Source organism: Stegodyphus dumicola, chromosome 8 (assembly GCF_044657685.1).
Source record: "Stegodyphus dumicola isolate Sdum_Otavi_A_Nest chromosome 8, ASM4465768v1".
Classification (NCBI taxonomy): Eukaryota; Metazoa; Arthropoda; class Arachnida; order Araneae; family Eresidae; genus Stegodyphus; species Stegodyphus dumicola.
The window spans coordinates 5,662,335-5,686,952 of record NC_140775.1 but is presented as its reverse complement, the minus strand read 5'-3'; the positions used below and the strand labels follow the sequence as shown (position 1 = coordinate 5,686,952).

The window sequence follows — 24,618 nt, the reverse complement described above, 5'->3', positions numbered from 1 at the left end:
ATCTCCTTAATTCCATGGGCTTTAAACCAGGAACTGTCTGGAAAATTACAAAAACACTCCGCAAAAATCCAGACTATAATATTGGTCCTATTAACACTAATAATGGCATCGCCTACTCTGAAAAAGATATCGGAGAAGCTCTTGCTGCCCATCTGGAAAATACTTTTACTAACAACAGTTATTACAATGAGGAAATAGACAAGAGGATGTTTATAATTTTAATATTCACCTCCCGGACCGCATTGGTAATGAGCATATTAATCCCACCTCACCTAATGAAATTTATGACATCATCAAAAATCTAAAAGTCAGAAAAGCCCCGGGTTTCGACGGGATTTCGAATAAAATTCTAAAAATTCTGCCTAAAAGCTACATTGTCCTGACTACTAATATCATAAATGCGTGTCTCAGGTTAAACTATTTTCCACAGCAGTGGAAACACGCAAATATTGTTACTTTCCTTAAACCGGGAAAAAATCCAAGAGAGCTTAACTCATATCGTCCAATTAGTCTGCTTCCTGGGCTGGGCAAAGTTTTCGAAAGGGTCATACAAAGAAGACTTACAAAGCACCTTCAAGATAAAAATATCATAAATAGTGAACAATTCGGCTTCAGAACTGGACACAGTACTGTTCATCAACTGCTTAATGTAACAGAGTATATCGCTGATTCATTCGTTAAAAAGAATACTATTGCAAGTTGTTTTTTGGATTTAGAAAAAGCATTTGACAAGGTGTGGCATGATGGTTTAATTTACAAGCTACACCTTGCTCATCTGCCAATTAACTTCATTAAACTTCTAAAAAGTTATCTGAGAAACCGTACCTTTCAAGCAAAAATTAACAACACTTATTCTACGAAGAAATATATCAAAAGCGGAATTCCACAAGGAAGTGTTCTTGGACTCAGTCTTTTTTGCATTTATGCAAATGACATGCCCGTCCCACTTAATTCAAAAATAGTTAAGTTTGCTGATGATACAGCAATATTGACCAGATCAATGAAACCTCAACTTGCTGTTGATAAGCTTGAAATTGCAGTGGATCACGTTGTGCATTACCTTAAATCATGGAGACTCAGCATTAATCCCTCTAAAAGCAATATTCTACTTTTTCGCCGACATCTAAAATTCACCCCAGTTGAAGTGAACATTAAAATTAATAATCAAGAAGTTCCCGTGGTTAACAGCACTAAATATTTAGGTATCTATTTTGATTCACAATTGCTCTTTAAAGAACATTCCGAATATGCACTCAGAAAAGCGATTGTCGCAAAAATTGCTCTTCAACCCTTGATTGGCAGAAAATCCAAGTTAAATGTGAGAATTAAAAAGAAAATATATATTACACTTATTCGTCCGATACTTCTGTACGCTATCCCTGTTTGGGCCACCATTTATAAAACCTACAGAAGAAGACTACAAATTTTTCAAAATAAAATTCTACGCGATATCATCAATGCACCGTGGTTTGTCAGAAACTTACAGATTCATAAAGAATTGAAGATCCGGCCCATTCCTGATGAGATACTCACTACAAGCCACAATTTCTTTCAAAAAATTGCTAACTCAAGATATGACCATATAAGGGAGCTAATTAATTATGATTCTACCCTGGAATGTGCTGCAAAAAGGCCCAGGAGCATCTTCCATAATGTGAAGTGGTGAATTGTAAATAGTGCATATAAAAAATTTTATTATATGAGACTGTATAATATCTCACAGCATCGGACTTTGGATTAAAGCTCACTTATTCTTCGTATTTTCAACTACCTCAGATGGACATTGCGACATCCTAATGGATAATGGCATTGCTCTTTGGTAGCTTTCTATATTTTTCATGTTCAATTTGTTTTCTACTACTTATGATTGACTTTGCGACACGCACATGGGTAATGGCTTAGCTCATAGGTATCTGCTTTTATGTACATATTGTGTATATAGAGAAATTCACCACTTCGCGTTTTGAGAATAACAGCTACAGAGTACAAGACTAAAACCACTGTGTTTGTTGGTTCATCAAGTGTTCTATTGCTATTTCACTGTGTATATATTTAATTTGCTATGCTTTACAAGTATTGTATGTTTTCAAGTGTGAATTCTTCATTTTCACTTTATTATTGGACTGTGCTTACCTGCAAGTACTGTTTCTTTTTCCACTGGTGTGTGAACTTTCAAGAAGCATTGACTGAGGTCAGTTTACGGGAGAGTGACTCCTCTCATAACTGCCGCCGACCTACGACGTTTCAAGTCACACCCACTGGGTAGAACTCATTGCAATTTAACTTGGCAAGTGCCATTTGATCTAAATCCTGAAATTCAATGTATTAGTGATTTAATTATGATTGTTCATCACTAATTTACTACATAACTTAATATATTTTCATATTTTATTGCCAGCTCTAACAGTTTTCCCATATGCACTTCTAATATAGAAATATTGTATAATAATTTATATTGTATAATTTCTATATTAAAGGACGTTTTTTATATAATCTACAACACGAGACAAAATTACTACTTAAAACATTCTTTAAGAGGATTTATGCAAAAATTTATATATATATATATATATATATATATTTTTTTTTTTTTTTTAAGCTTTGACATGAACCAAACTTTCAACGTTCTGTTTGCTTAAAAACATTGTGAAAATAAACATCAAACGAACTTTCTCAATTTTAGACAATTCAATTTAAATGAAGTTAAAGTAAAGTAGCAGACGATTACACGGAAAAGGTAAAAATTTACTCTTAAAAATATTTTTAAAAAAAGAAGAAGTAGAAGAGAGAAAGAAATTTTTTTAAAAAGTTAAAAATATGAATAATATATAATTTAAAAAAAATAGCTTTTCATATAGTATTATTTATTACGCATCACTGAGGTACGAAATTTCATATAATTAATTCTTCGTAAAAATTTATTTGAAATTTAAGGTTAAAAATAGCTGTGTTAATTCACTGTAACAAAAATCCATAAACCACATTTGGCGTTATTATCGCGCTCTTATTTTTGCAAGTATGCTTAGAACTACACCTACTTTAAGATGATCGTAAAAATTTTATAGGTTATAATTCAAAATTTTTTTCGGAAAATTTATAAAAATTATTTTAAAATAAAACACAAAAAATGGCTGAATTTGATTTGAAATGAATCTAAGTTTTGAAATGTGAAAGGACGAATAAAAAAAGTTTAATAAAAAAAAGAGATTTTAATAAATATATGCCAAATTCAATTCAATTAACATTGAGGAAATAAAATTTTAAGAGCTAATTTTTTTTTAAAATTACCCGTACGATTTTTACAAAACTTAGCAATCTTGCATAATTTGAGTCGTAGAATCGAAATATGTAAAAAATTCCAATTTTTTGTCAAAATACCTAGGTGTGAATAGTGAAATCTAATATATCCTAAGTCACGGTTTCTAGACATGAAGAACACGATTTGAATTTTGTTAATGGGAACAGTACAAAGACAGACGTAACTACTTTTTTCAAAATAGGGAGAGCGCGAACGCAATCCCAACTATCAAAAATTATGCACCCCAAGCAACCGCAATTTGCGGATGTGGCGAACGTCAACCCCTCGTTGTGCAATGAAAGGCCTCTGCTCGGGGGAGCCTCCTTGCTGATGAAGGCGTCCTCAGTGCCAGGTAAGTATGACAAACAATCTTTCAGGCAAACACTTTATGAAACGTTCGTTATAGGAGAAGTGGTGGTGAAGAAAACTTTTACAGATTATATGGAAATGGTATACCATTCATTATTTGAGTGCAATACTTAGTTCTGGTACTAGTAATTTTTTGTAGTAACATTAATTTTATCGTTTCAGGAAAGAATAATATTTCTCTAACTGGATTTGGATTTTTAGTAATATCAGTTTAACAGAGATCCAGATAATTTTTATCAGTTTTAGGAGAGATAAGTATCGCGGACATTACGTGGCAGGGTGTCAAAATTTATATCTTACACATCACATGGAGAAAAACCAAGAAAATTTCCATGCAGGCCAAAAAAAAAAAAAAAAAAAAAAAAAAAAAAGACATTTCACCGAAAGTCGAATCCGGGTCAAACTACTAGTGTTCAGCGATTTCAGTGTTTGACCGCTAATGAGTCCAACTGTAAGGCACTTTAAATTTTTTTAAATTTATTTTTCATTTGCAAAAGGCATCTGCTTAATAAACTTACCAGTACATAGAATCTTATGAAATTTTTTGAGCGGCCATTATTTGAGGTTTTGTATAAATACCCAAAGTAGTTTTTTTTCCCCCATATTTACAAATAAACTAGGTATCAATTTTACTATTGGAATTCTTAAACATGGAACGCGAAACAGATGTGAACATGCCATTCACTGATTGTGATATATATTTTAAATAAATTACTTTATTAATTTAAATTGTTAATATATTTTTTTTTTTTTTTTTTTTTTTTTAATTTTAGAGGTTTGTTTTCGAGAAATGAAACGAACAGAATTTTTTTTTTTTTCTTTTATGAAAAAAATTATTATGATTTCTATGCACATTCCTGTTTGAAAACATAAATTTACCTTTATTCATTCTGCTTAAAAAGAGGTGTCCCCCCCTTTTTTTTTATTTGTACTGTATTGGTGCGATATCATAATTCTCATATATTTAAATGTTGTAAAACACATTTTTCATTAGTTTGAACAATTTTCAATAATGCCCTTTAGTTCTACATTATTTTTTTTTTCTTTAAATGGGGGAAAAGTATACATTTTGCATATATATTACAGGTAACCTTATAGTTACTCTGAATATCGAAATGATTTCTAGAAATCTTCCACCTTTCAACACAAAAATATGACACTGTCTTCATAAACTATCATTGTCTGTCAAAACTAACTAAACCATGTAATATCTAAATACCAGAAAAAAATCTTATTTATTGATTCAGGTATTCGTACTAAGAGAAATATTAAAAAATAGAGTTATGTTGGATGACAGAAGAGAAATCATGAGCAGTGATTAATAGCATTTTCTAAATGATGAGTATATGTGTATCGAATCATGATAATTATTTACCTTAACCTAGAATATTTTAGAACGGTATATGAGATGAAATATACAAACCTCATCTCTAAGAGAAAAGGAGGAGGCGTAGAGTGTCGTTGAAAGAGGTGTGGCTAACTCCCTTTTTCGGAACTTTTTCCCAAGAGATTGGACTTCTGGCGGGGTTTTGATAATTTTACGGTAAATGACAATAATACCTGAGCTGTAATTAAAGTAACCCAGAATGAATTAGCATTCAGTTTGTCATGTCGCATATTTTAGTACTCGAATTACTGAATGTTAAAAGTAATATATATTGTATATGAACAAAACTTGAATGTGAAGTTTGTTCAAAAATATTGAAATTGATCATTTATTGCCAATATATATGTTTATGTGTACCAATATACCCACGTGCACGCACATATATAAAGGAAAATTGCATAAATTTTCTGCAAAGATCTCTCTTTTTTTTTTTCTTACAATAAATGAAACATAATCAAAGGGAAAAAAACGAAAAACTTTAAATAATCAAAAAAGCAGCCTTAACTTTGCGTAAGTTTAAATTATCAAATTCGCGGGCAATTAGACGTGCTAATTTAAAAGTTGCTTTTTTACCTAATTTTAAATGAAATATCTTGAATGTCCAAAATTTGCTTCTGATTTATACAACATCTCTGTATTGTTAAAAAAAGAAAAGAAAAAAGTAATAGGTTTTATAATACAGTTAATCTTTCAGTTAATTTTTAAGGCATAATCTTGCATTTTTGCTAATCCCTGAGAAACATAGGACAAAATTTTGATAAAACTGATAAACTTAGTAATCTTTATTTAAAAAAGTCTATTTTATTTCATTTGCTCATTGATTATATTAAAATCAGCATAAACAACTAAACTTAATTAAAATCAATTTCGCAAAATCATTAAATTATACTAAATACGTATATATTCATTTCAAGAGTAAGTCAATTGTGCTTGTAAATGTGGTCAATCTTTTGAATCCTTTTGTACCGCCCATTTTGCAGGAGTGTAAAAATTCTTTTACGCCCACTTGTACTTAGATACCCAGTTTAATGTAAATTTCGCGAATTTTTCTCAGACGTGGATTTATAAAGCATATGTATTTAATTTTCGAAAAGTAAATTGCGAAGATGGGCGAAAACATATTTAAAAAAAGTAAAACTTTCGAAAAAGGAAGAAGAATGACAAAAAAATTGACAGACCACTCGGCAGTGCGTGGAAACCACGCTACTGGGCCGACTTACTAAATTAACATTTTGCAAGAGGCATTTTCAGTTTACTTTTAAGTCTAAGCAAAACTTACCACAAATTTATCTTAATTAAAAAATACCGTGGATCAGTTATTGATATATATATATTAATTACAATGAATCAAGCTATGTGCTTGAATTTTTGAGCATTTGGTATCATGCGTGAACGATGCGTTCCTTTTGAAGGGCGCCCGGACTGGAATGTCCTATCCCTAGCGATCTTGCATCAGTTTTCGAACGTTGGAGAACTTAAAGTTGTTGTAAGTCATAATCTCGGTGAAGCAATACATAAGGCATGGATTTTGAAGTTCGATGAAGAAATGATGACGATACATGCACTCTGGGAAAAGTAGCCGGAGAGTAAGTCCGTGAAGGCAGGCAGGAACCGTGCGATGAGTGTAGCATGATTGAGGGCGGTGTCGATGGGTGGAGAAGAGGCTGTTTGGTTTCATGGACCTTATAAGAGATGGACTAACCGAGTGGGCGGGGCGCGCGTCACCAACATGTCGGCAAGAAAGATTACAGACGATCTGGTTTACTTTAACACTGAAACCTATGGCGCTTGTATCATATAACTCTTTTCAATTATTAAACGCGATACGTTGTATAGTGATGAGATTATGAAAGCCACAGTTTTTTCCAAATAGGATTTAATATATTTCATTAAAGCACTTTTTACTGCATTTCGCGCATTTTTTTCACGCGTAATTCTTGTACAAACATCTTTACTTTGGTAAAATGGTAAAAACTCTTAAGCACAAAATTTATGAACTTAATTTTGCGTAAAAATAAAGTAAAATTAAATAAGATTCATAGTACGTGATGCTTTGAAATAAATAAGGTAAAATTAAACAAGATCTGATAAAAGAAATTTTAATTTAATGAACATTTTCAGGCAGTGATTTTCCAAACTATAATAACATTACAAAACGATCATATTTATTTGATTATATGATCATTAAATTATTAACATTAAAGTGGATTAATTATTTTAATAATTTATAAAATTCGGAGCATAAAATTTTCTAAGCGTAATAAAGGGGGGGAAAAGATAAAATAAAGGTAATTAATTGTGCTATAATTCTCATCTATAATTTTAAAAAAGCAGCACGATTTAGAATTTTAAGCAAAACTTTCAAAAATTCGTTTTTAAATATTTTAGTACATTTTACTTATTTACACCAATAAAAAGCATAAAAATTCCAATAGAAAATTGCTTGTTTGAAATTTTCTATTAGTTCAGATTTAAAATATTATTTTCTAAAAGAAGTAGTTACAAATTTCCTGACAGCATAGGAAAAGCTAAAAAAATATCCAGCCCTGAAAGCATGCTATAGCTTTATAATTATTTGGAACGTTAATTATGCTTGATAAATATGCTAAAGTTTTAAAAATTAATCTCAATTTCAAAAATAAAAATATATAGAAATTATAATTTGTGAAATGAGGCGCTACATACAGCTTATTCTTGATAATTATACTTATACAGGCTGCAATAGTCAACCAATGTTAAATTTCTGCAAGTCGTCCCTACTCCTCCGGATGTGATCAAGGTGACAGCCGGCAACGCCTCAGACGAGGGAGAAAATCCGTTTGGGTTAGTCTATTTCTTATAAGGTCCATGTATAGTGTACTAGAAGATCTAGTACACTATAGTCCATGTTTGGTTTAGCTTTACATCAGGTCACATGACGAGGAATGGCCAATGGTGGATGAGAGAAGTGCTTTTCTGGTTGAGAGCTGAGGGGTCCCATGCAAGTAGTGATTTTTGTGAAATTAAATGTGTGTTTGGACATGGAAAATTTTTTTCAAATTTTTTTTTCCCCTTGTAGGGTTTATATTTATTTTAACTAACATTTATTTTAAGTTTAAACTATCTTTCCTGTCAAGCCTTACTTTCCCCTGGAACTGCCAATGCCAGAATATGTAAATTTGAGTAGAACGCGCAAGCATTCAAATTATCAGCGGAAGTATTCTGATTTAAATAGAGAGGAAACAAGTTCGGTGTGATATTCTTACTGCACGAGCGCGGAGGTAGTTAGCGAGAATTGAAGAACCCCGTGTTGCGGCCTATGTGCTTGGCGGGAAGTAGTGGTAATCGTTCCAGTGAGCTTCAAGTCTGCTGAATTAGCAGCGGTATTGTAAAACGCGGTGAGTTAGTTATTTTAGAGAGCCTCGTAGTTAGAATCTTGTCTTTACTTTCTTTTCAGGTTATTATTTTTATTTGACTGCCAAGTTGGCACAGTCTGTGAGCGTCAAGAGCACGCAATTGTAATTTATTACGTTGAATAAAAAGGGACTTAAACCCTTCACAAGGCTCTATCTTTTATACAAGTTTTCACAGTCACCTCTTGGTTGCGTGCAAGTTGGAGGCGCGCAACGTTATATTGGCGCCCGAACCATTATCGAACTGAAATGGCCGAAAATTGTATGGAAGCCGCTGGACAACACCAAGAAATGACAACTCAGTTAGAAGGATTTGGATACCTGGTCCAGACTTTGAGAGCGTCAATCAAGCCAAACGTCCATTTCGACGGAAAAAATTCGGTGGCGGTATTTCTCGAAGGTCTAGAAAACCACTTTCAGCTCTACCCTGTGCCTGAAAGACAAAGAGTTGCCATCGTCACATCAACACTAAGAGGACAGGCCGCGCTATGGTGGAAAAATATAGGTAAATTTTTATTAGGGGAATTTGCAAGCCAGACATATACATTTGAAAATTTCAAAAAATCGTTAGTAAAGGCCTTCCCCATAGTGAAAGATCGCGCACGGCTGGAAGCCGAACTATATAGTTTCTACCAACGGGATACAGCAGAATTGACGGACTTTATTCTACGAAAAATCAAGCTAACGAATATGCTGTATGGAAAGAAACCCGATGCGGAGATTATTGAAATAATATTACCAAGATTGTTACCCGCTGTTCAAGACTACTTTGAAATTAGAAACCCAAGAACATTGCAGGAACTCTTCGAATTGGCGGTGAAGTTTCAAAATCGCAGAATAGCGGAAAAAGCGAGAGGGGAAACATATTCTCAAAGTACCCGAAGGAAGGAGGAAACCAGAAATGGAAATCGCTCTTATGGGGGAAAGAACTATCAAGCTAACGCATCGAAACTCGAAGGTCAAGGCCCAAAAAGAAAATTTGAAAATAAACATCCGCGTACCCAGAAGACACAGATTGAAAGGAAAGCTTTAAACGAGTAGAGGGGCCTGTGAAAGGGAGGGTCCAGACCCCGGAAGTTTTAAAAAAACCCTCAAATAGACATTTAAACACGGTCATCGTAAAAAACTCACAGCTACCAATTATACAAGTCCTGGTTGGCGATGTACCAGTAGAAGCCCTCATCGATACAGGAGCAGAAGGAAATTTTATGAGTGAAAATTTCTTCAAAAAGAATTTTTATAGGATACGACTATTTAAAACCAAAAATACGGAAATTATAGCGGCGCAAGGAAAAACATGTCACTGCATCGGGAAATTATCATTAAACTTACAGGTAAAAGAGGAAAGTCTCAAAGTATTAATTTTTGTGGTGAAAGACCTGCAACACTCTCTTATTTTAGGTATGGACTTTTTAAGGGCCGCGAGGGCCAAATTAAATTTTCAAGATAGTTCGGGGTGTTGGAGATGGACCAGAGGGTGGTGGAACCTGTGGAGACACCTGAAGTGGACCTTAGCCATCTGAATGACCATGAAAGTAAAGCAATACAGCAAGTGGTGAGTAATTTTTCTCATTTGTTTTCAGAAAAACCAGGAAACTGCCAGATAGTAACTCACAAGATTCAATTAAATGCCGAAAAACCTTGTAGGACTAAACCGTATCGTTATGATAAACAAAAAGACCTAATCATCGAAGAACATATTCAGGAGATGTTAAAGAATAAAATAATAACGCCCATAAATAGTGAGTACGCGAGTCCAGTCGTACTATGTAGGAAAAAGAACGAGTTTCCTCCTTCGGATAAAAGGGCTTGGATAAAGAGAGCTATGGACATTGTTCTAAAGCCTGTCCTAGGAAAATCAACTTTAATTTATCTAGATGATATAATTATAACGTAGTACGTTGGAACAACACATTAATGACCTCGAACAAGTTTTTAATTATTAAAAGAGGCCGGTCTTACAATTAACGCCTCAAAATGCAAGTTCGCAACTAAAGAACTTAACTATCTCGGTTATAAAATTTCGCAAAAGGGTATAGAAACGCAAGATTCAAAAATAAAAGCTATTAAGAATTTCCCACCGCCCAACACCGCCAAGAAACTTTCATCTTTCCTTGGATTATGTTCTTACTATCGATCTTTCATAAAAGATTTCGCTAATATTGTTGAACCACTCTTAGTAATCAAAAGAAAAAAGAGTAAGTTTACGTGGACAGCGGAAGCTAACACAGCTTTTGAAAGATTAAAAGAAGCGCTTATTAATGCCCCTGTTTTAAAATTCCCTGAGGGGGACGAAAACCTGGAAATTGCAGCAGATGCGTCAGACTATGCGGTGGGTGCGATTCTTATGCAAAATAACCATCCGCTGGCATTTTTTAGTAAAACGTTGAATCAGACACAAAGGAATTATACAGCTACAGAAAGAGAAACATTAGCCGTATTAATGGCTGTACACAAATTTCGAGTTTATTTCGGCAAATCGCCAGTAACAGTCTTTTCGGATCATGCGGCTGTTGGTAGACTTTACTCGGGAAAAAACCTAACGCCCAAGTTAATAAGATGGGCTTTAAAACTCCAAGAATATATTATCACAATAAAATATAAACCGGGTAAGGAAAACAATGTAGCTGACGCACTTTCTCGTATAAAACTGGACGATGAAGGAAATGAACTTAAATGCGCTGTGTTGACTTCAAAAATTTTAGATTCTAGAGATACGGTTATTACTGAACTGAAAGCTGATCCTGAATTTGGAAATATCTATGCTTATTTGAAAGACCCCGAAAGCTTTGAGCTTACAGATATCGATGCGATAAGAAATAGAGCACAAAACTATGAAATAATAGATAATTTATTATTTTATACGAAAACAACAAACGAAAATCTTGAGTATAAGCCAGTCATCCCAGCCTCGCTTCGATTAAGCATTTTGAAGGAGTTGCACGAAGAAAAAACAGCGGGCCACCTCGGGGTCAGAAAGACTATAAAAAGGGTACGCGAGGCGGTATATTTCCCGCAATTATACAAAATAGTAACGGCGTATGTCAGGTCCTGCAATCAATGTCAGTTAATAAATGATATTAATTACAGCCCGGCAGGGTACTTAAATAGCATTCGCGCTACATTTCCGAATGAAATTTTAGGCATAGATCTCCTTGGTCCCTTCCCCCAGAGCGAGTTAAATAAAAATCGTTTTCTTTTAGTAATAGTAGATCATTTTTCAAAATGGATAGAAATTGTTCCACTTAAACGCGCGTCAGCCAAAACAGTCGCAGATGCATTCTTACACAGATACATTTTAAAATGCGGTGCACCGATAAAAGTCATTAGCGATAACGGAAAACAATTCATTAGTCAAATATTTGAAAACACATGCAATGGACTTGGCATACGCCATATCAAAATGGTTCCGTATAGACCACAGGCTAACATAGCAGAAAGAGTTAATAAAAACATAGTAAAAATAATTCGCAGTTACGTGAGCACACATCACAAGCGCTGGGATGGCTACATAAATGAATTAGCTTATGCTTTAAGAACAGCCCATCATGATACTACGGGAAAAACTCCAGCAGAATTATTCTTAGGCTGAAAATTAATTACGCCTTTAGATAAATTATTCTTTGTGCAACAAAGAGAGCAGGAGTTTAAACAAAAAGATGTGCAAAAGCTAATTGATCAGGCACTTAAAACCTCGGATACGGCAAGAAATAGGCAGAAACTATATTACGACATCCGCTCTGGGGTAGTAAAGATACAAATTGCCGAGGAAGACAAATAGAGCAGATGATCGAAGATCATAGCCTTTGTCTCCTGAATAATGGGCAGGATACTTACTTCCATGAGCCTTCAAGGACATTCCACGCTCTCGACCTTGCCATCTGTTCACCACCTCTGTTGCCATTTTGCACTTTTAGTGTCGGAAGTGATCTCTACAACAGCGATCATTATCCCATTTTTGTGTCTCTTGCACGAAGAGGAGCAAACCCCATGTCTAGACTCCCTCGGTTTATACTAGATAGGGCAGACTGGGAACTCTTCTCTTCCATTGCAGACCTGACAGATGAAATGGTAGAAGATGCGCACATCGATGATGCTGTTGATGCTGTTACAAATACTATTATTGAGGCAGCTATGCTTTGCATTCCTAGAACATCAGGAAAAATATTTAAATATTCGAAACCATGGTGGAATTGCGACTGTCATGAAGCACTGAAAAAACAGAAAAAAGCATGGGGTATTTTTCATAGATATCCTACTCTGCGAAACCTCATAGCATTTAAAAGAGCCAAAGCAAACGCACGAAAAGTAAGGAGGCAGAGCCAAAGGAATTCTTGGATTTCCTATGTGTCCTCAATTACATCCTCCACGCCTAGTAAGCGAGTTTGGGAAAGAGTTCGAAAAGCATGCGGCATATATAAAGACCACTCACTTTCCTTTTTGGAAAAAGATGGCCGAGTGATTAGCTCCATAGAAGAAATTGCGAATACTATTAGTGAGACATTTGCTGCCGTTTCTTCAAGCAGAAACTATTCACCTGCATTTCTCTCTATCAAGCATCACTCTGAAATAAATCCCATCACATTCAACTCTTCCAACTCTGAGCCTTACAATAGAGACTTTACTATGCTGGAATTAAGGAGAGCTTTGTTTCAGACGCATAAGTCTTGTCCGGGTTTGGATGGCGTTTATTATGAAATGCTAAAGCATCTGTCCTATAAGTCACTGACTGCCCTTCTCACATTTTACAATAGAGTGTGGAAGGAGCGTACTTTTCCCAGTGCATGGAGGAGAGCTGTTGTAATTCCTATTGCGAAGCCAGGGAAAGATCCAAGAAATCCCTCCAACTATCGGCCAATTGCCCTTACCAGTTGTGTTTGCAAACTCTTTGAAAAGATGGTAAACAGCCGCCTAGTCTACTTCTTGGAAAAGAATAAAATTATATCGCCTTATCAAAGCGGTTTTCGAAAGGGGAGAACTACCGTAGATAATATGCTCCTTTTAGAGACATCCATTCGAAAATCTTTCGTAAGAAGGAGTCACCTTGTCTCGGTATTTTTTGACATTGAGAAAACATATGATAAGGCATGGAGATACGGTATACTTCGGGATCTTCACGAGAGTGGCTTGCGCGGCAACCTACCAATTTTTATTCAGAATTTCTTGAATACTAGAACATTTCAAGTAAGGATTGGCTTTGTTTTGTCTGATGTTTTTGAACAAGAAGAGGGTGTGCCTCAAGGCTGTGTGCTCAGTGTAACTCTTTTCAGCCTAAAAATAAATTCTGTATTAAAACAACTTCCTCCCACCATTTCAGGGTCTTTATATGTTGATGATTTACAAATTAGCTGTAGAGGTGTGGATATGAGACATGTAGAGAGACAGCTCCAGATCGCCTTGAACAGGATCCAGGAATGGGCAAAAAGACAAGGATTTACGTTTTCGAAACAGAAGACTGTCTGTGTGCATTTTTGTAGAAAGCGAGGTCTCCATCCTGAGCCTAAATTATACCTTAATGGGTCTGTGATTCCAGTAGCATCTGAAGTAAAATTTTTAGGGGTGATGTTCGACCAAAAATTGACTTTCCTTCCTCATGTCCTAAACTTGAGAAAAATGTGTATAAAAATTTTAAATATTTTAAAAGTCCTGGCGAATACCTCCTGGGGTGCAGAGCGTTGCTCCATGCTTCGAATTTACAGAGCTCTTGTTCGCTCTAGACTAGACTACGGCTCAGCTATTTATGGATCCGCTCGGTCTTCAGTGTTGTTAAAACTAGACCCTGTTCATCACCAGGCTCTACGGATTTGTTCTGGAGCCTTCAGGACGTCTCCTGTCCAAAGCCTTTATGTTGACTGTTACGAACCATCACTCCGTTTGAGGCGTGAGGAGTTGTCTCTTTTACAGTATTTTAATATTTTATCTCAACCTGACCATCCTTATAACTTGTGTATATGTGACAATAGCTGTGACCTTTTATTTGAGGCACGTCCATCCTGTGTGCCTTCTTTTCCTGTTAGAGTTCGTCCCCTCATTGAAGAATTCTCCCTGTCTCATATTTCCCCACAGGCAGTACAGCATTTTAAAATTGCACCTTGGGAAAATGCACAAATCCACCTTCTTGACATTTTCCACAATTACGGAAAAACAACTACTAATGAGAGCATCTACAGACAAATTTTTGCTGAGCACAGGCATAGTTACAGGAGTTATGTTCCGATATATACGGATGGCTCTAAGTCAGCTTGCCATGTTGGCATGTCATTTATAATAGGTGACCACATGGAAGGCCGACGTTTACACGACGCTTCCTCTGTCTTAACCTCCGAACTGACTGCCATATATTATGCGCTTTTGTACATCTCAACGCTGCACCATCGAAAATTCATTGTATATACGGACTCCTACAGTGCATTGAAAGCTTTAGAATCCTTTTCTAGCACTGAGAATCCTGTGATAGTGGATGTTCTCAAGTTGAATATTAAATTGACATGTCGTGGATTTGAACTCTTGTACTGCTGGGTCCCCGGACATACAGGAATAAAGGGCAATGAGCTAGCGGACATCGCAGCGAAATCTGCTGTTGAAATGTCCGGCCGCCTCATCCCTTTTAAAGATATCCGTTGTGTCATAAAAGAGAAGATCCGAAAGAAATGGCAGCAACTTTGGGACCTTCAACTTCATAACAAGTTGAGAAGGGTGAAGTCTAAAATAGAGCATTGGGATACTACTAGCAATCGCAGGGAGGAAGTTCTTTTGACTCGCCTTAGAATTGGTCACAGTAGAGTGACACATAACTACCTTCTGAAAGCTGAGAACGAGCCTATTTGTGCAACTTGTAATGTTTGTCTTTCAGTTTATCACATTTTAATTGAATGTTCATATTTTAATAATCTTCGTGAGAAGTATTTTAATAGCTGCGACCTGCCTCTCGACCGTTTAATCGGAAGAGAGGTCAATAATAATTTGTTTCACTACCTCAAGGAAACAGGTTTCTATTATTTAATTTGATTTTTGTCCTGAGATTTTATGTTGGAATTTTAATTAATCAGATGTTTTAGGATTTTATATCTATACTGCATATCTCATTATTAAAGTCATAATCAGCATTTTCATCCCATCATTTAAATATCTTTTTACTTGCCTCGATTTTAAAAGTGTGCTGTTGTCTTTATATTTTTTTTCCTTTAGTTTATATGTTAAAAGAGAATCCTGTGTTTGGCGCATATGGCCTATTGAGCTTTGCGCCATAAAACTACTACCACTACCACCACCACTACCAGCGTTTAAGAAAAACAAAAATACAGATGCACCGGGTAAAGAAACCGTGGTAAAGAGAAAAACACCACCTACAAAGGATAGCAGGAGAAATTACACATCAAGGAGAACGCGCACACGGCCACAGAGTCAGGTGCCAGCAAGTCCGCCGTTCCGGAAACTGAAACGCCAACAGGAGGCACAAAAATACGAGGAACAGAAGAAATTCAAGAAGGACTCCAGACCGGAGGACGTCAAGACCAGCCGTCCCAGGGGGAAACGAAAAGGCCAACAACCAGACGATTACTCCGCCAAGAGGCCAGCATGTAGAGGACGCAAAAGAAAAAGCAACGTGGACGACACTCGGAGATCAATAAGGAGAAGATTGACATCCATGAAACCTCTAACTTGGGATCAATTCTGCCAAAAACGAATGACGGAGTTTCAAGCATCGAAAACTCAAAGATAAGTTAAAACCTTCTATAAATTTTTTTTTCTCTTTTGTTCCGAAATGTTATGCATAAGTACGAAGTTCTATGTTTTGACGAAAGTCAATATGTCTCGGTTGAGACTTAGTTTTGTTTTACTTAATTTAGCTAAGGCAAAAGTATTATTTTCTTTAAGTGTAAAAGCTAAAAACAAGAATTTTCTGTTGGTCGAAAGACTAATTCTGTTATGTTAAAGCCAAAATTTGGCCGAAGATAAAAATAACTTCGTATTCTTGTATTAATAAGAATTTTACTTTCAGTGCCGCCAGCTTGGCGAAGAATGAGTAAAGTAAAAATTTATTTTCTCTTATTCATTTTATGGTAAATTGTAAAAAGCATATGGATTAAAAATTTGTAAATGTACGTAAATACTTGAAGGTTATGTAAAAGTAGAATTTAGTCTAGAAGCATAAAATTGTAGATGCTAAAAGTGAATGCTTAAAAGCAATGAAGTCAAAATTTAAGTATTAAACTGTAAAGTCATGCTTTAGAGCGAAAGCCTGCATGTTTAAAGATGAATGAGGGGGAAGTTAGAATGAATGTGTTTTGTAGGGTTCTCCACCTACATTTGAATTTTTAAGACTATTAAAGTAGCTCATTGAGTTGTAGAATGTCGAGTAAGGTGTGTCTATTTGGTCGTTGAATTCTAACAAATCATGGTGGTTAGGGGAAGTGTTGTAAGACTAAAACACGAATATTCCCGTTTGACACCACACACGGTGGAGAGCCAGGGTAAAGTTAAATTAATGCTTGAAAAATTGAATGAATGTGAAGTAAGCAATAACTTAGAAAAACGAATCGTTAAAAACAAAAATTTATTGTGTCAAGAAAGTGTAAATTATAATGTATGTAGAAAGATACTGATACTTATTCCTTCCAGATGCTGGAAGGAAAGACCAAGATTGATTGATGAAGTCCAGGAAAAGTTGCTGTAAGAAGAGAGCTTTGTAACGTTCAACAGAATTTTAGTATACAAATGGTTACATAAGATTTTTTTTTTTTTTTTTTGTGTAAACGAGGTTCTCGCCAATTAGTTCAGAATTAGAGAAACTTACAACAGGTCGTTTATAGGACCTGCTTCCAAGTTTTCCAAATTCTGGCAGCGGCAAATGTAGGGTTTATATTTATTTTAACTAACATTTATTTTAAGTTTAAACTATCTTTCCTGTCAAGCCTTACTTTCCCCTGGAACTGCCAATGCCAGAATATGTAAATTTGAGTAGAACGCGCAAGCATTCAAATTATCAGCGGAATTATTCTGATTTAAATAGAGAGGAAACAAGTTCGGTGTGATATTCTTACTGCACGAGCGCGGAGGTAGTTAGCGAGAATTGAAGAACCCCGCGTTGCGGCCTATGTGCTTGGCGGGAAGTAGTGGTAATCGTTCCAGTGAGCTTCAAGTCTGCTGAATTAGCAGCGGTATTGTAAAACGCGGTGAGTTAGTTATTTTAGAGAGCCTCGTAGTTAGAATCTTGTCTTTACTTTCTTTTCAGGTTATTATTTTTATTTGACTGCCAAGTTGGCACAGTCTGTAAGAGTCAAGAGCACGCAATTGTAATTTATTACGTTGAATAAAAAGGGACTTAAACCCTTCACAAGGCTCTATCTTTTATACAAGTTTTCACAGTCACCTCTTGGTTGCGTGCAAGTTGGAGGCGCGCAACGTTATACCCTAATGCATTAAATAAAGATATTAGCTTCCTCACATATATTAAATAAGATGAGTAGTTTTTCCATTGGTGTATCTACTGTTCTGAGTTGGTCTATGTTGGTTTTGACCAAGGACCAAGGCGTTTGAATCACGAAGTACCTTTGCAATTAAATGCAATAACCTCCACATCATCGTTCAGAGAAATGAATTAAATAAGACAAAAAGCAGTGGCTAAAGTTAACGAAAGAAGCAGATAAGCTAAAAATCAAGAATCGTTGAGAGTCCTCTTGTTTGGACACAGGAGGAGAGAACAAGCCAAAGAATCTCTAAGGAGAAGTAAAGGTTTCCCGAAGCAAATGTGGCTCCGCCAGACTGAAGAGACACTCTGCGTATGTCCCTGAAGCTTATTTTAAAGGGGCAATCCATCCACCCTCCGTACCTTTCTGCGCATGTGCGAAATAGCAGGCAAGAAACCGGCATGTCGTCAGCCATATTAGCAATCTTTTACCACGTTGTTCGAAGAGGTTCATTGAAAGTTTTTTTCAGTTCTTTTCTCTGGTTATTTAAGCTGATCATAAGATGGATGTTTCGCAAGGACGATCACCGGAATTCACCCGATTCTCTTTCTGTGAGGTAAGCTTGCTTTTTTAATTCGAAAACCTATCATAGATTTTAAAAATTGATTTTGTATAGTACATTAACTTTGATTCCCAAGCTCCAAAAATATTTTGTCTCATTGTATCACACAGCAGCTAGATTTTCATTCTTAATATATTAACTTTGCATTTTAGCATATGAATCTCAATTTATATAATTAATCATATGGCAAACAAATACTATAGTTTTTGCAGGCATATTGCTATTTCTTTCCAAATTTTTTTACTGAGTTTTAAGCTTTAAAGTCAACTAATAATAATATTACGACAAAACGAGCGATCAGGAATAAATTTGCCATTTATAATAATGCGGTAACTAATGGCATGTATGATTGCATAAATTAATTTTATTAATAAATTGTATTACGCTTCAGCTTTAAATTTATGCTTTAATTACCAAATAATTTATCTGAGAAAATTTATAAACTTAGTTAATATTAGTGGCCACTGAAGACTATTTTTAATGTAGTATATTGATAGTTATATACAATTTTTCGTATTTTATGATTATTTTTGAAAATTTTATATTCATTATTATAAAAATATAATTTTGATTTCTCTCAATATTTGATGTGGTTTAGTGAATAACAGACTAACTCAATCTATCTTTTACTTAGCAAACAACCCAAATCCTGGTATCGCTGTAGTGTTTGTGGGACATCTCGAAAAACACCAGACAGGAAATTTTTCAGATTTCCTAAGGATCCTATTAGGTAAATCATTTCTAAGTTTAAAAGAAACTAAGCTTTGATAATTAATAATATATATATATCTCAATTTTTGATAGAGAAGCAAATATTTCATGTATTTGGAATAATTTAAATAAATAGCTTGTTTTTTTCCATTAAGTGTTCCTCATCATGGACAAATAGTTCAGTGTTCTTCTGTAAATATTCAAGATAACTGTGCTTGTGATACAGTTGCTCCCAAAAGTGTTCATACACTTTAAGAATTTGTAAAAAATGCGCTGTAGCCCGGAATTGAATTTGATTATAAAGCCCAATATTTTCTCATATCTCGAAGTGATTTTGAATAAAACCAAATTTTTTAAAAATTTTTTCTTCTAATATTTTAGAGGATAATTTTTGTAATTTATGTATTACAAGCTTGAATGCTGCAGGATATCCTACAAAAACTGACAGAAATTTAACTGCAATATTTCATAATAGTGTCTGCAGATTTCTTTAAAGTGCATGAAGATTTTTGTGAGGTAACTTTTTTGTTACTTTTTAATTATTAATTCCCCCCCCCCAAAGTTTTACTGTATTCTTATAATACTTTTATAGAGTTTTGCTAAGATAAATTTATAGATATTAAAAAATTCTCACAGCACTATTTCACTGAAACATAAGTGTACGAACACTTTAGGGAACCACTACATATTAGTGTGAATAAGGAAGGAAACATTTTAAAGATGCACTTTACGAACAATGTGTACTTTTTATTGGTGCCTTATCCTTTTTTAGTCATATTGTTAACAAAACTGTACAAAGAAATGCTAAATTGTTTAACTAGATACTATGACCGGTAACTACAATTTAACACAATATCTGCAAAATTATTGGTTTTCGTACATCAAAATAAAATTAGATGAAATGCAATCGTTTCAGAATTTGTTACTAATGTAAAAGGAATTTTTTAACAAGGTTAAATTTCTAATAACACTGAAAAGAGGTTCTTTTAATTAAAGAAAATAAAATTGTTTTTTTGTTTTCATAGATCAAAATAATAGAGAATTAGTATAAATATGTCAGAAATGTAATAAATCATATTATGTACATGAATTTTTCCTTAAATTATAATTTAATGTTTGTTCTTAAAAAATATATAATCCTTCTCGAGATTGTGTAACTAATGTATAAGGAATGTTTTCAGTTTGCTATTTTTCTACTAACACTGAAAATGGATTTATTGAAATTTAAAATATAAAATTAATGTTTTCATTTTTATAGATCAAAACAATGGGCTCCCGCATGCAGTAATCAAGACTTGTTAAATATATCACCAACTAATTTGTATAAAACTGCACTAATATGTTCGTCACACTCCAAAGATCATGATTACTGTTCACCAAAGATGCGATATTTACATTCCTGTGCAGTGCCGACAAAATTTGAACAAACAGGTATCTACAGTGTTTACTGTTATTATTTCAATATGCTTAACAATAGTGCCATCTAAGAAATAACTCATCAATAATAGTGGATCACCTGTCATGTTATGCTCAAAGAATACTGTGCAACAAAATTGATGTTTGGATCGCCTGTCAAGACTTGTTAAATAAATCACCAACTGATTTGTATAAAACTGCACTAATATGTTCGTCACATTTCAAAGATCACGATTACTGTTCACCAAAGATGCGATATTTACATTCCTGTGCAGTGCCGACAAAATTTTGAACAAACAGGTATCTACATTGTTTATTGTTATTATTTCAATATGCTTAATAATAGCACTATCTAAGAAATAACTCGTCAATAATAGTGGATCACATGTCATGTTATGCTCAAAGAATACTGTGCAACAAAATTGATGGTTTGGATCGCCTGTCATGTTATGCTCAAAGAATGCTGTACAACAAAATTGACGGTTATTAGTCGAAATATTGACTGTTGATTTTTGGCAAAATTAAAATTATGTAAAATCCAAGCATACAGCATTTTTAGAATTATTATATGTATAGTGAAGGTGGAAAATAGGCATTTCTTGCAATTGCTATTTAAAAGAATTAATTTCTAATTTCATAATTTGAAACAATCTTCATCAGGATGAGCTGCAGCAATATTTATTTGATTCAGTGGATTATTTACAAAACTTCTTAATACCTATAGGTTTGATTTTCAAGTTAAGTATTTAATCTTATATTAATAAATGTGAGAAGTATTGAATATTTTATGAACAAAAAGAATGAAATTAGTTATTTTAGTAATTTATGTGCAACTTATGTAAGACTTTTTAAGTGTAATCTTGTATTTGTTAATTTAAGTGAAATACTTTTGGCTTTTGGTTGCAAACTTTGCTCTTTTTTCATAATGGTCATTCCAAATAATTAAAATTTCTCTTTTTTTTTCTTCTTTAAAGTTGAGGTCAGATAATTGTAATGTATTTCAGTGTTTTCAATTTATTTAGGGGTACTTTTAATTGTTTTTAATTATTTTTTTCTGTTTTGGTTAGTTATATGCAAATTTTGCTTGTAAAATTTTAAATATGGAATCATAAAAATTCATTATGTGTTGCATGGTATGTGTTTTCTTCTTTTTTAAGCTTACAGAATTAAATGTACTCATTGGTCAAATAATTCTTTATTAAATAGATTTTTGGCAAAATTAAACTTATGTAAAATCCAAGCCCAAGCATACAGCATTTTTAGAATTATTATATGTATAGTGAAGGTAGAAAGTAGGCATTTTTTGTAATTGCTACTTAAAAGAATTAAGTTCTAATTTCATAATTTGAAATAATCTTCATCAGGATGAGCTGCAAAAATATTTATTTGATTCAGTGGATTATTTACAAAACGGCTTAATACCTATAGGTTTGATTTTCAAGTTAAGTATTTAATCTTATATTAATAAATGTGAGAAGTATTGAATATTTTATGGACCAAGAGAATGAAATTAGTTATTTTAATCATTTTTGTGCAACTTTTATAAGACATTTTAAATGTAATCTTGTATTTGTTAATTTAAGTGAAATGCTTTTGACTCTTTGTTTTCATAATAGTCATTCCAAATAATTAAAATTTCTTGGTAATTTTTTTTATTTTATTTTAATTTTTTTTTTTTTTTTTTTTTTTCTTGAGGTCAGATAATTATAATGAATTCAGTGTTTTCAATTTATTTAGGGGTACCTGTAATTGTTTTTAATTATTTTTTTTGTTTCAGTTAGTTATCATGCAAATTTTGCTCATAAAATTTTAAATATGGAGTTATAAAAATTTATTATGAATTATATGGTATGTGTTTCTTCTTTTTGAAGCTTACAGAATTAAATGTACTCATTGGTCGAATAATTCGGGATTAAATAGATTTTTGCAAAATTAAAATTATGTAAAATCCAAGCTACAGCATTTTTAGAATTATTATATGTATAGTGAAGATGGAAAATAGTCATTTTTGTAATTGCTATTTAAAAAAATCAATTTCTAATTTCATAATTTGAAATAATCTTCATCAGGATGAGCTGCAACAATATTTATTTGATTCAGTGGATTATTTATAAAATTTCTTCCCAGGTTTTAATAACACCTGGAAGGTTTGATTTTCAAGTTCAGTATTTAATCTTGTATTAATAAATGTAAGAAGTATTGAATATTTTATGAAAAAGTAATGAAATCACTTATTTTAATAATTTATGTGAAATTCTTTAAAAGGCCTTTTAAGTGTAATTTTGTATTTGTTAATTTAAGTGAAATGCTTTTGGTTCTTGGCTGCAAAATTTGCTCATTGTTTTCATAATGGTCATTCCAAATAATTGTCTAAAAAATGTCTTGGTATTTGTGAAGATGCTTAAAATTATTTTGCATATGTATATTCTAAAACTTGAGAAATGTCAATAAAAATCATTTTTTTACCTCAAATGTGTTATTCTTTGTTTTAATATTTAATAATATGCTTGATATGAAAAGAAAAATAGCGTTATTTATGTAATTAATTGCAGATTTGTTAGAAATCTAACATCACAGCAGTAGTTAATTTTGTTTTCTATTAATTCTGATGTTAGTTATAAATTAATACTAGATATTATATCAAAAGAATAACAATTCTGTGAGTTTACAGAAAGAAGAGTTAAGGGGTAAAATAAGGAATATAAAAATAATAAAATTTATTTATTTATTCATTTATTTTGCAATTGAATTTTAGGATGTTCTATGCGAAACATCTAGACGATTAAAGATTAGAAGATAAAAGATCAGCTACACAATTTATCTGAAATGTATGAAAATAAAACATTTTGAGGAATTTCAAAGTAAAAAAAATTACTATCTCCTCGGACTGCGCTATTTAAATTCCACCCTGCGCTGCTGTTTCACTGCATAGCAGCCGTGGTTCCTCGATATAGCGGCGCAGAGGCGAAACAAGTTTACATTGCGTCTATGGAAGCTTTCATTCTTTTCCTTACAGATTCTTTGAACAAGCGTTGAACACAATTGAAGGCGATTAGCCCCCCGCAGTGAGTCAACTGCTTGCGCTCGAATACAATGGAGAGGCAACCGGAACGCAAAGTGCGTGGATGGTTGCCATGGAGACGAGTCATCTGATGGAGAGAGGCGCGGTAATCCGGGCCTCGGGAAAGGTAAGACACTGTATTCAAGCTATGAGCTAAGAGCCATGGGGAGGGACGAGGTCATTGACCGAAGAAGGAGAAAGAGTCGAAAAAGCGCGGTTGCGGAGGAAGAGAATTAATGTTAATTGTGGGAAAAACTGGAGTAAGCTTTGAACGGCGAAGAACCGAAGGGTAAATTTGGAGTGCAGGCAGAAATGAAGCTTGTATTGCAGGTTGAATTATAATTAAAATTCTGGAGCAGTTGGATACTTAAAATTACAGCAGTATAAGGCATTTTTAAAGTGAAATTCTATGGAATTATTTTTATTGAATTTATATACCTAATTTTAATTCTGATGAAGTTAAAATACTATTGTATATTGTAGAAGTCTGGCGGAAAAGGTCTTGGCAAGGGCAGGTATAAATATTATAAAGCAGCACGGGGATGTTTACGTGTAAAATGATCCCAGATTAAGTCTGGGGGTAAGAACAATTAAGTATAGTTGGGTTAAGCCCATGAAGTACTGGTAGTTAATCCAGATTAGGTTCCCCGATCAAGCTAGCAAACCCTTTTAGGCCGCCTAAGGGAAGATGTTGTAGGTTCTGTCCATGACAGCCCTAGGTCTTTTAGCAGAACTGGGTTCTGCCGGATTGTAGGCTGGAATGTCATGCAAGACCGGGTTACTAATCTGTTCAATTCTTTGAAAAAAATTTGCCGAAACATGCTTGAAATAAGCATCAAGGGGAGGAATTTTGAGGTCAGAGTGGAGTACTTCATTGCGAACGTACCAGTGAGCATTAGTTAGGATGCGAAGCCTGACGTTTTGGAAAACTTGAATCTTCTTTAGATGAGAA

General features: G+C 33.9%; 1 protein-coding gene and 1 non-coding gene across 2 annotated transcripts; one reads left to right on the top strand and one right to left on the bottom strand.

Annotated features, from left to right (window-relative positions):
• Positions 1-3,496: 3,496 nt before the first annotated feature.
• Positions 3,497-3,658, bottom strand: LOC146995627 (U1 spliceosomal RNA). The gene has a single exon (XR_015042906.1). It is a non-coding gene; the product is annotated as a U1 spliceosomal RNA (small nuclear RNA).
• A 14,650-nt stretch (positions 3,659-18,308) lies between these two features.
• Positions 18,309-23,077, top strand: LOC146995626 (52 kDa repressor of the inhibitor of the protein kinase-like). The gene is made up of 3 exons (XM_085821531.1): positions 18,309-18,472; positions 19,113-19,208; positions 20,448-23,077. Exons 1-3 carry the CDS (start codon positions 18,318-18,320, stop codon positions 20,674-20,676), a joined length of 480 nt encoding a protein of 159 aa, XP_085677657.1. The 5' UTR covers positions 18,309-18,317; the 3' UTR covers positions 20,677-23,077.
• The last annotated feature ends 1,541 nt before the right edge of the window (positions 23,078-24,618 follow it).